Here is a 13,073-nt window from a genome sequence, read left to right on the forward strand (position 1 = left end):
TTAAAAACCAACAGAAGGCAACTAAAAAAGCTATAAGGGGAGAAAAGATAAAATATGAAGGTAAGCGAGCCAATAATACAGAAGAGGATACTAAACGTTCTTTCAGACATATAAAAAGTAAAAGAGAGGCAAGAGTGGACATTGGACCTCTGGAGAGGTAGTAATGGGGAACAAAGAAATGGCAGACAAACTGAATAAGTATCATGTGTCAGTCTTCACTGTGGAAGACACCAGTAACATGCCAGAAATTCGAGAGAGTCGGGAACAGCAGTGAGTGTAGTCGCTATTACTAAGGAGAAGGTGCTTGGGAAGCTGAAAGGTGTGAAGGTAGATAAGTCATCTGGACTGAATGGACTACACCCAAGGGTTCTGAAAGAGGTAGCTGAAGAGATTGGGGAGGCATTGGTTGTGATCTTTCAAGAATCACTAGAGTCAGTAATGGTTCCAGAGGACTGGTAAGTCTCAAATGTTACTGCGCTCTTTAAGAAGGGAGGGAAGCAAAAGACAGGAAGCTATAGGCCAGTTAGCCTGGCTTCAGTGATCGGTAAGGTGTTAAGAGTCCATTATTAAGGAGGAGGTTTCAGGGTACTTGGAAGCACATGATAAAATAGGCCAAAGTCAGCATGGTTTCCTTAAGGGGAAACCTTGCCTGACAAATCTGTTGGAATTCTTTGAGGAAGTAACAGGCAGGATAAACAAAGGAGAGTTGATGGATGTTGTTTATTTGGATTTTCAGAAGGCCTCTGACAATGTGCTGCACAAGAGGCTGCTAACCAAGATAGGAGCCCATGGTATTACAGAAAGGTACTAGCATGAATAGAAGATTGGCTGACGGGCAGAAGGCAAAGAGTGGGAATAAAGGAGGCCTTTTCTGACTAGCTGCCAATGACTACTGGTGTTCCTCAGCATTGGGTCCACTACTTTTCATGTTACATTCAATAATCTGGATGACGGAATTGATGGCTTTGTGGCCAAGTTTGCGGATGATACAGAGACAGGTGGAGGGGCAGGTGGTGTTGAGGAAGCAGGGAGTCTGCAGAAGGACTTGGACAGGTTGGGAGAATGGGCAAAGAAGTGGCAGATGGAATACAATGTAGGGAAGTGTATGGTCATGTACTTTGGTCAAAGAAATAAAGGCACAGACTATTTTCTAAACTGGGAGCGAATTCAGAAATCGGAGGTGCAAAGGGACTTGGGAGTCCTCGTGCAGGATTCCTTAAAGGTTAACTTGCAGGTTGAGTTGGTAGTAAGGAAGGCAAATGTAATGTTAGCATTCATTTCAAGAGGACTAGGATATGAAAACAAAGATGTAATGCTAAGGCTTTATATGGTGTTGGTCAGACCACATTTGGAGTATTGAGAGCAGTTTTGGGCCCCATATCTAAGGATGGATGTACTGGCATTGGAGAGGGTCCAGAGGAGGTTTACAAGAATGATCCCAGGAATGAAAGGGTTAACGTGAGAGGAGCGTTTGATGGCTCTGGGCCTATACTTGCTGGAGCTTAGAAGGATGGGGGTGTGGTGGGGGGGAATCTCATTGAAACCTACCAAATATTGAAGGCCTGGACGTGAAGAGAATATTTCCAGCAGTGGGAGGGTCTAGGACCAGAGGGCACAGCCTCAGAATAGAAGGACATCCTTTTAGAACAGAGATGAGGAGGAATTTCTTTAGCCAGAGGGTGGTGAATCTGTGGAATTCATTGCCACAGACAGCTGTGGCAGCCAAGTCATTGGGCATATTGAAAGCTGAGGGTGATAGATTCTTGATTAGTAAGGGTGTCAAAGGTTATGGGGAGAAGGCAGAAGAATGGGGTTGAGAGGGAAAAGTAAATCACCCATGATCAAATGGCGGAGCAGACTCAATGGGCCAAATGGCCTATTTCTGCTCCTATGTCTTATGGCAATCACTGCTCTGGGTCACTGAAGCAAAAGTTACAAATTTCAAGAGATCTTCACCACTGCTTTTCTAACTGCACTACAAATGTAGACTCCAATGGTTTACTAACTTCCTGCAGTTTCCCAGCAATTGCACTGAACCTGCACAATGTTAGACCTAATGCAAGCAGCATCTCCATTCATTTCAATAGAGGGGTACAGGGGCGCAGGAGATTGAAGTATGCTTTCATTTCATTTTTGAATTAACTGAGATAACAAATTTAAGTGTTTTGTCGTGTCATACAAATTTTTTAAAGCATCATTAATCTTTGACAGTTTTTGAATATTTTTCAATATTTGAAAAAGATCATATATTTAATAATTCCAGCTCCACAACAGTTTTGACATCCCGTAAATCCGGGCGATTGACTTCTCACTGTCAAAGCATTTCTAGGTGGGCTTCAGTGGTTTCACTGATAAAGGAACCTGGATGGCACTGCCAAATATTGAACACTACTACTCTAGATTAAAAATATTCATGCTTACAATGTGAAGTGGCCATGTTAATTTCACATAGTATAATTACAGCACTGGCAGTGGAGATGCTATGGTAGCTCAGTTTTGCACCTTCCAGCTGAGTAGTCTGTGCAGTAGAGAGGTTCCCATGCTCCAAGTTAATCAGATTCTAAAACTGACCTAGATTTGTAATTAAACAATACATCTATTACACAGTAAAAAAAAATTGATTGATCTAGACTTGATCTGGATTCCAACAGTATTTTAGGTGTACAAGGCACTTTAAACCTAGTACTCACTTGTTGGAATGTGGGTTCTGCAACAGGTGAAAGTATTCTCACAATGCTCTTGGTCTTGGGTTTCCAAGATTTAGACCCAGCAACAAAGGATCCGCAATTTACATTCAAGGCAGGACAGTGTGCAACTTCTAAGGGACCCTGCAGGTGGTGGTATTCCTATTCTTGTCTTTGGTAGAGGTTGCAGGTTTGAAAGATAATGTTGGAAAAGCCTAAGTAACTAACTATAAAGCATTTTGTACATGGCATGCATTGCAGCTCCAATGCACCAGTGACAGTGACAGTGACAGTAAACCCTGAGGAAGGTGGATGAGATGCCAGGTAAACAGGCTGCTTAAGCACTGTTGGAAGCTGTACTCATCCAAGCAAGTGTAGCGTATTCCATTGCACTCCTTATTTGTGTCTTACGTAGAAAATAAGACCAAGCGGAAATCATTCGTCCTGCTCCACCATTCAATATGATCATGGCTAAACATCTATGTTAATACCATACTCCCACTGTCTCCCAACATCCCCCAATGCCTTTGCATCGAGAAATTTAAATCCTTATATTCTTCTAATAGAAATATTCAGCAACTTGGCCTCCTATCCTCTGTGATAGCAAAATCCACAGGTTTGCCATCCTGAGTGAAGAAACTTCTCAAGTCCCAAATCTTTTGCCATATAAACCTCTCATTCTCAGCATCCAGCCAGGGAAAGCATCCATCCTACATCTACTCTCTTTAGCCCTGTCAGAATTTTGCCAGTTTCAATTAGATCTCCTCACATTCTTCTAAACTGCAGTAACCCAGGTCTCAACACAAAAGAGATTAGGCAGTACCACCATCCCAGAAACTTGTGGGACTCCTACAGCAAGCATATCCTTTCAAAGGCAGAGACCAAAGCTGCAAAAATCCAGCCCTGTATAATTGTAGCAACAGTTCCTTGCTCTTGTACTAAAATCCTTTTGTCTTTTTAATTGCATGGTGTTTCTGCATGTTTAGTTTCAGTGACTGATGTACAAGGACACCGAAGTCTCAGTGTACCTAAATTACCTTGAACCTTCTTTGCATCCTCCTCAATTCACAATCCCACCTGGTTTGGTGTTGTCAAAATTCAAAATTTTACTTTCTGATCCCTGATCCAAATCATTGATATACACTGAGTAGCTGGACCCCAGAACTGATTCCTTTGGTACCCCACTGGTTGCCACCTGCCATCTCAAAAAAAAAGATCAATTTTTTTCCTATTCCCTGTCAACCAATTTTCAATCCACGCCAATACATTAATCCCAATACCATGTGTTTTAATTTTATACACCAAGCTTTTACACTGGACATTATCAAAAGTTTTCTGAAACCCCAAGAATACCACATTCACTGGTTTTCCCTTGTTTATTTTTACCAATTAGAACATAGAACAGCACAACACAATGCAGGCCCTTCAGCCCTCAATGTTGTGCCAACCTTTAAACCTCACCTAAGACTATCTAACCCCTTCCTCCCACATATCCCTCTATTTTAAATTCCTCCATATGCTTATCTAGTAATCTCTTTAATTTGACCAGTGTACCTGCATCCACCACCACCTCAGGCAGCACATTCCATGCCCCAACCACTCTCTGGGTAAAAAACCTCCCTCTGATATCTCCTTTGAACTTCCCACCCATTACTTTAAAGCCATGCCCACCTGTATTGAGTATTGGTGCCCTGGCTGTCCACTTTATCTATTCCTCTTAATATTTTGTACAACTCTATCATGTCTCTCATCCTCCTTTTCTCCAAAGAGTAAAACCCTAGCTCTCTTAGTCTCTCCTCATAAGGCATACTCTCTAAACCAGCATCCTGATAAATCTCCTCTGCACCCTTTCCAACACTTCCACATCCTTCCTATAATGAGGCGACCAGAACTGGACACAGTACTCTAAGTGTGGTCTAACCAGAGTTTTGTAGAGCTGCATCATTAACCCGCAGCTCTTAAACTCAATCCCTCAACTTATAAAAGCTAACACCCCATAAGCTTTCTTAACTACCCTATCCACCGGTGAGGCAACTTTCAGGGATCTGTGGATATGGACCCCCATATCCCTCTGCTCCTCCACACTACCAAGAATCCTGCCATTAACTTTGTACTCTGCCTTGGAGTTTGTCCTTCCAAAGTGTACCACCTCACACTTCCCCAGATTGAACTCCATCTGCCACTTCTCAGCCCAGCTCTGCATCCTATCAATGTCCCTCTGCAATCTTCGACAATCTTCTACACTATCCACAACACTACCAACCTTTGTGTCATCTGCAAACTTGCCAACCCACCCTTCTACCCCCTCATCCATGTGGGACACCACTAGCCACAGCCTTCCAATCTGAATGCGCTCCCTCCACCACAACCCTCTGCTTTCCACAGGCAAGCCAATTCTGAATCCACATGGCCGAGCTTCCCTGGATCCCATGCCCTCTGACCTTCTGAAGAAGCCTACCATATGGAACCTTGTCAAATGCCTTACTCAAATCCATGCAGACCACATCTACTGCACTACCCTCATCAATCTGTCTGGTCACCTCCTCAAAAGAACACTATCAGGCTCGTGAGACATGATCTGCCCTTCAGAAAGCTGTCCTGCCTGTCCCTGATCAGACCATGATTCTCTAAATGCCCATAGATCCTATCTCTAAGAATCCTTTCCAACAGCTTGCCCACCACAGACGTAAGGCTCCCTGGTCTAGAATTCCCTGGACTATACCTACTACTTTTTTTGAATAAGGGGACAATATTTGCCACCCTCCAATCCACCGGTACCATTCCGGTGGAAAACGAGGACTCAAAGATCCTAGCCAAAGGCTCAGCAACATCCTCCCTCACCTTGCAGAGCAGCCTGGGGAATATTCCGTCAGGCCCCGGGGACTTATATGTCCTAATATTTTCTAACAGCTGCAACACATCCTCTCTCTTGATATCAACGTGCTACCAAAATTGTCCACAGCGTCATCAAGGCCCCTCTCCTTGGTGAATACTGAAGAGAAGTATTCATTGAGGACCTCACCCACTTCCACAGCTTCCAGGCACATCTTCCCACCTTTATCCCTAATCGGTCCTACCTTTACTGCTGTCATCTTTCTGCTCTTCACTTAAGTGAAAAATGTCTTGGGGTTTTCCTTAACCCTACTCGCCAAGGCCTTTTCATGTCCCCTTCTTGCTCTCCTCAGCCCCTTCTTAAGTTCCTTCCTTGCTACCCTGTATTCCTCAAGACACCTATCTGATCCTTGCTGCCTTCTTCCTCCTAACTAGATGTTCCACCTCTCTTGTCAACCATGTTTTCTTCACCCTGCCATTCTTTCTCTGCCTCACCAGCACAAATTTATCCCTAACATCCTGCAAGAGATCCATTCCCAAAATTATATTCTCAAAAAGCTCCATGTAGTTTATCAAACACAATTTTTCTTCCAGAAATCCATGTTCACTGTGCATTTTCCTCAGTACCTTCTTTCATTTTCTGCTTTCTCCCTCCCTTATAATTAGTGGGGTTACATTTACCACCCTCCAATTTGATTCTAGAATCTATAGAATTCTGTAAAATAATAAGCAATACACCCATTATTTCCACAGCTAACTCCTTTAGTACTCTAGGATGCAAATCTCTGGCCGAGGACCTATTGGTTTTCAGTACAATTAACTTCTCCAGTTTTATTTTCTTTCTAACACTAATTTCCTTTAGTTCCCCACTTTCCTTAGATTTTTCATTCCCTAACATTTCTTCCAAATTACTTTGGTTCTTTCTTCACCAAAGATGGCACAAGTATTTGTTTAATTATGCAGGCATTTCCCTGTTGCATTCTATGAATTCTCACATTTGAATTTATGTCCTTGGTTTCACTTTCCACCTTAAGAATTCTATCATGTTGTGGTAACTTCCTCCAAACTGACCTCAAACAACAGATTATTAACTAACCTTTTTACATTACACTATAGAACATGATAGTCTGTTCCCTAGCTGGCTGCTCAACATACTGATCCAAAAAGCCATCTTGCACACATCATCCTGTTGACAGTGGAAAGGGTTTGCAAGGTCAGGTAAGAGTCACATATTACAGGATACATATCCTCTGACCTGATCTTGATAGTAACATATTTATATGGTTGTTTCTGTTGAATCCTTAGTCAATTTTGACCCCCAAAATGTTGACAACTTGGGCCTTAGCAAAGTTGATGTGTTTCCCATTTATAAATTTTACCCTGAAAATAGAGACTTGACATTTGGATGCATTGATTTACATTTTCAGGTTGTAGCAGTACACTGGTGGTAAACTTACTTGAACACATCTCTAGATAAGATAAACGAAGCCTTTCAGGCTCCACAGGGAATTAGTTGAATTATGGAACTTTGACTAAAAGAATCAGAAGGCTCAAGGGGTCTAGACGGAACAAAGCCATTTGTTGGAAGAAAAATTATCAAAGCAAGTTGCAGTCCAATTCCACCCAACAATTTAAGATGGGAAACCACAGTGGTACTGGTAGAGGCAGATTAATTCTGACTCAAATTGGCTGCAATACCCAACAAGCAGCTGGAGAATAGACCAGCCGTTTCGCAATGGATCTGCATAACCTAAAAGGAGACCAAGTGTAAACTTAAGAGTTTTTTTTTAAATGTTCGAAAAGTCTTCATGGAATATGTGCATGTCAGAGAGTCAATTGACAACTCCTAATTAAGGTTTGTCAATTTAAAATTGAGTAAAACAAGATTAAACTTTTCTTTATAAGATCACTTAGCTACATTTGTAAAATGCCTTTCACAGCCCCTAGATGTAGATACAGCACAGGAACAGGCCCTTCGGCCCAGTGAGTTTATGCAGATCATCAACCACCCATTTACACAAATCCTACATCAATCCGAAAGGGACTTCCAACAATGCAGATCATCCTTTATACTACACTGAAGAGTCAGCTTAGCATTTGTGCTCAGTCTCTATTAAGTGGACTTCAACACACAACACCCTGGCTCAGAAATGAAGACATCACTACCAATTCATTGCTGATACCTAATGGTATATACCAATAGTCAAAACTACTTTTTATTAAAGAGGAAATACAACGTAAATATTTGATCCAAAACAAGGTTCAAGGCTGAGGGAAGAGAAGCTAGTGGAGATGTGGAAAGTTAATATCATACAAGATTGCTGTAGCAATTAACAATGACAGATATAATGGTGATTTTTCTCTCCCCAGACAAGAGAATAATTTCTGAATCCTACACCATCCTGATTGAAACCAGATAGGTGAACAAGCCATTAGTTTAACACTCAACACCTAGGTTTATGAACACTAATTTGGCCAGTAAATAAAGCGTTACATCATTTTATATTGCTTGTTCATCATTTCCTCCCATCAATCCCCCACAGCCCCAGAAGCTCAGGACAACAAAACAGTCACAATTAAAAACTGAATTTAAAATCACATCATTTGTCCATGTACTTAAACAGGAACTAATAGAGCAGAAACAAACGGATTGATACCTGTAGTCCTTGATATGATTACTGTTCCTTATTATTCCACATTTAGTATTTCTTCAGCATACTTTTTATTTGAAGTTAGCCAGCAATGAAACTTAGACAACATCAGCAAAACATTTATTGAATCTTAATTGCTCATGTTGGTCAATTGAGTAGTGTGGGTCTGGAGATATGGAATAATGTAGTAGTCCATGAGTTCAAGCAGTAAGACATGTATAACATCTAACTGATAAGTGGCAAGTAATATTCATCACCAAATCCATCATCTGCACTCTGGGGCTCACCATTGACCTGAAACTTAATTGGACCAGTCACATAAACATTGACAGCAAGAACAGGTTGGGTATTTTGTGGCAAGCCTTTTCCCCATTTTCATGGCACCATAATGGAATACTCTCCAGTTACCTGGATGAGTGCAACTCAGTTTTTTGATGGGTAGATGTAATTTATATGGACTTCAGCTAGGCTTTTTATAAGGTTCCACATGGGAGGCTGCTCTGGAAGACTTAATAGCATGGAATTCAGGGAGAGCCGGCTAATTGCCCGTGACTAGTGGTGTGCCTCAGGGGTCGGGGCTGGGCCCATTGTTGTTTGTCATCTATGTTAATGATTTGGATAAGAATGTACAGGCCATGATTAGTGAGTTTGCAGATGACACTAAAATAGGTGGTATAGTAGAGAAGGTTATGAAAAATTACAGGGGGATCTTGATCAGCTGAGTAAAAGGGCCAAGGAATGGCAAATGGAGTTTAATTCAGATAAGTGTGAGGTGTTGCATTTTGGAAAGTCAAATCCAGGTAGGACATTCACAGCGAACAGCAGGGCCCTGGGGAGTTGTAGAACAGAGGGATCTAGAAGTGATGGTTCACTGAAAGTGAAGTCACAGGTAGACAGGGTGGTGAAGGCGGTTTTTGGCACGCTGAGCTTCATAAGTCAGGGCATTGAGTATAAAAGTTGGAGGGTCATGGTGCGGTTGTACAGGATACTGGCGAGGCTGCACTTGAGAGTATTGTGTTCAGTTTCAGTCACCCTACTTGAGGAAACTTGCTATTAAACTGGAAAGAGTGCAGAAAGATTTACAAGGATGCTGCCAGGATCTGAGGGACTGAGTTATAGGGGGAGGTTGGACAGGCTATGACTTTATTCCTCAGAGAAACACAGGACTGCAGATGAAGAAACAACAAGATGCTGGAGGAACTCAGCAGGCCAGGCAGCATCCATGGAGAAAAATCTTTATTCCTTAGAGTGTAGGAGACTGAGAGGTGATCTTATAGAGGTGTATAAGATCATGAGGGGCATATATAGGGGGAATGCACTCAGTCTTTTTCCCAGGGTTGGGGAATTATGAACTAGAGGGCATAGGTTTAAGGTGGGAGGGGAAAGATTTAATAGGAACTTGAGGGACAACTTTATTTTTAAACACAAAGAGTGATATCTATGTGGAATGAGCTGCCAGAGGAAGTGGTTGAGGCAGGTACAACAACTTCTAAAAGACAGTTGGACAGGTACATGGATTGGAAAGGTTTAGAAGGTTAAATGCCAAACACTGGCAAATGGGACTAGCTTGGATAGGGCATCTTTGTCGGCATGGACCAGTTGGACCGAAAGGCCTGTTTCCATGCTGTATAACTCTGACTCAGTTCCAGAATCAAACAGTCCAATTGATCTATACTCCATTCACCACACTGAACACACACATACTCCCCCCACCTCCTAAAAGGCTAAAGAAAGTAGATGCTCATGAATATCACAAAGTTCTAATGCACTTTGTACTACCTCAATGCACTGTGTAATGAATTGATCTGTACGAATGATATTCAAGACAAGTTTTTCCACTGTACCTCGGTGCAAGTGACAATAATAAACCAATACCAAATCAAACACTATTCTGACTTGAAAATGTATCACCAAGCCTTCATCACTGCAGGCTCTACTTATGAGAACTTTCCAACAACAGCACCATGGATTTTCCTTCACAATGAGTGCAGCATGATTAAGCTAGCTCATCACCATCTTCTCCAGGGCAAATATTAGGGGCAATAAATGGTTGCCCATAGCACATGCAAAAACATGTTACTATTAATCATTAATCAGAAGTAAAATGCTTTCCATTAAAAATTACATGCACTTTAATTCAACTCAAAGCAATGACACATGCTGTTTAATTCAAGCTACTAGCCACAGTGATTGACATTTTGGGTGAGCAAACTCGATTATGACAAAAATCAAAAAATAGCATTTCTTCTAAATGGCCCTCTATACTCTTCCATTTGACTTTTACATACTTCTCAGGTGATAGAGCAGAGCAGAGAGACATTTTCTAACAATGTCAGCACTGCAGAAAAATTATAGAACATAGAACAATTACAGCACAATTCAGGCTCTTTGGCCCACAAAGCTGTGCCGAACATGTCCCTACCTTAGAAATTACTAGGCTTACCCATAGCCCTCTATTTTACTCAGCTCCATATACCGATCTAACAGTCTCCTGAAAGACCCTATCGTATCAGCCTCCACCACCTTTTCCGGCAGCTCATTCCAAGCACTCACCACCCTCTGAGTAAAAAACTTACCCCTGACATCTCCTCTATATCTACTGCCTAGCACCTTAAACCTATGTCCTCTTGTGGCCACCAATTCAGCCCTGGGGAAAGGCCTCTATCTACCCTATCAATACCTCTCACCATTTTATACACCTCTATCAGGTCCCCCCTCCTCCTCCTCCGTCTCTCCAAGGAGAAAAGACAGAGTTCCCTCAATCTGCTTTCATAAGGCATGCTCTGCATCCCAGGCAGCATCCTTGTAAATCTCCTCTGCACCCTCTCTATGGCTTCCACATCTTTCCTGTAGTGAGGCGACCAGAACTGAGCACAGTACTCCAAGTGGGGTCTGACCAGGGACCTATATAGCTGCAACAATACCTCCCGACTCCAAAATTCAATTCCCCGATTGATGAAAGAAATTATGACAAAAGTTGCATCCTTATTCCCTCTCATTTCCTCCATTCCATGCACCCTATTGTTTTTCTGTTTCTACTCCCCTTTCTACTATCTAATCACTTCCATCACTAGCCCTAACACTTTAAAATTACTAACCAAACACCCACATACCCTATGATAGCCTTCATTCACTTGCTACTCCATGCCAAAAGCAACCACTTTTCCATCTAACATTTTACTTTCAAAATCCACATAGAATCTTATGAGAAGTTAGGCCACTATTTTCCTAATGATGTTATCAGATTGTTATGATGATGATGATAGTAAACAGCCTATACACAAAACATTGCCAAAGTTTAAATAATTTGTCATATTTACACTTTTAGTGTACATGATGAAGCAGCAATATTTCCTCCTTTTTGCCTCTATTCCCAAAGAATTACTTACTTTCAAACAAATCCAAGAACTCTTTATGAAATAATATCAAATATGCATATAGCATATTTTATACAAATAAGATTAGCCATATTATCTACTATAGTGCAAATCAGCAGACTAAATTAAGTTAGCAGCCAGTTAAATTACTAGTTCACTAGTAAGTAACCCAGCTCAGAAATGAATCTAAAGAAATTAGTAAATAGTTTACAACTCCCATCAAGAAGCTAATTAAAGTTCATTTTTAAGTTTTAAAAGGAAATTGTGTTTCTATTAAAAGTTAAACCATCCTTGGGTAGACAAATATAATTTAACAGAGGAATACTGAGATAGCAGTGTGTTAATCAAATTCACCAATCCTAATCACTCTATTACTGATCCTGAACTATTGGTAATACAAGTCTGGCATGAACATTTGTTAACATTAATGTAATTTTGACATGATCACATTGCCATAAAATGTAACTTACCCGACATTTGGCAATCCAACAATGCCAATTTTCAACGAAGTACCAAATCGTCCAATGATGGGTGGTAACTTCGGTTCACCGTCTGCCCTTTTTGGAGGCATGTTCTAAAAGACAAACTGTCAAGTTAACAGCTGCGTTATCTGATAATCAGTAACGTATTTAGCATATCGGTGACTTCAGAATTACTGATAACGTTAACATATCAAGATTTATCAACGTTATGCTGAAACTCTTGAGTGAAGAAGCTATGGATTTCTCTCGACTTGTCCAGACTACTCATGTTATTTATAACCCGTTCAACAACTGAGTGCTGACATGTCACCTTTTAGCGACCGGGTCTGCTGGTTCACCTCTCGCACGGCAGCTGCACCAATGAGTTGATCCTGGTTTCATCAGAACTGCCAGTGGGTGCAGGCCCCGCTCACCCACGCTAGAAGGCAAGGCCTGGACAATATTTTAGGTAAAATAAAACGAGCGACGCCCGGCTACGACACATGCACAAACTACGAAAGCAGCACAACATGGACTTCACCTGATGCAACACCGAGTCGTGTTTGAAGAGTGAACTGTTAAATTCAAACTCAAACGGACACCGTCTCTCCACGCGCCGACCGGCCAGAAGGGGAGGGGCTCAGGGAGCCGGGGCCTGGAGCATGCGCACACGGCACTTGCTCATTGGCTCACATCAGGCCAATTGAAATGTCGGCAGAAGTAACTGGCTGGAGAAAGGGGATGGTGTGGGAAGAAAGCGGGGAAGATAGAAACGGGAAAGGGTTAGAAGGAAATAATGAGAGCAGAAAAACTTGCCGCTGATTTTTCAAATAGCAAACTAATAAAGGCTCATCGTTGCCACTAAATTGCTTCGTTTGGTTACTGCAGCTTATGTATTAGATATCTTGTAATAAGATCTTAAAAAGCAAAGGGCAGGCTCAGCCTCAATAAAACTGTATATACTTTCAACTCGTGTGTGGTCAGTTAAATGTTACACATTTGTCAATATTTGAAATGTTTGAAGTTACACAACCAAGCCAGACATTTAAAAACCTCGGAGATAAAGTA

General features: G+C 41.6%; 1 protein-coding gene across 1 annotated transcript in view; it reads right to left on the bottom strand.

The window, feature by feature from the left end:
• ola1 (Obg-like ATPase 1) overlaps positions 1 to 12,698 on the bottom strand; it is a 134,458-nt gene extending 121,760 nt beyond the window's left edge. The window contains exons 1-2 of the mRNA XM_052013923.1: positions 12,547 to 12,698; positions 12,015 to 12,118 (exon numbers count right to left, since the gene is read on the bottom strand). Coding sequence (XP_051869883.1) covers positions 12,015 to 12,115 — 101 coding nt within the window. The 5' untranslated portion in view covers positions 12,116 to 12,118; positions 12,547 to 12,698. The remainder of the gene's footprint in view (positions 1 to 12,014; positions 12,119 to 12,546) is intronic.
• Positions 12,699 to 13,073: the final 375 nt, after the last annotated feature.

The sequence above is a fragment of the Pristis pectinata genome, chromosome 1, assembly GCF_009764475.1.
Source record: "Pristis pectinata isolate sPriPec2 chromosome 1, sPriPec2.1.pri, whole genome shotgun sequence".
NCBI lineage: Eukaryota > Metazoa > Chordata > Chondrichthyes > Rhinopristiformes > Pristidae > Pristis > Pristis pectinata.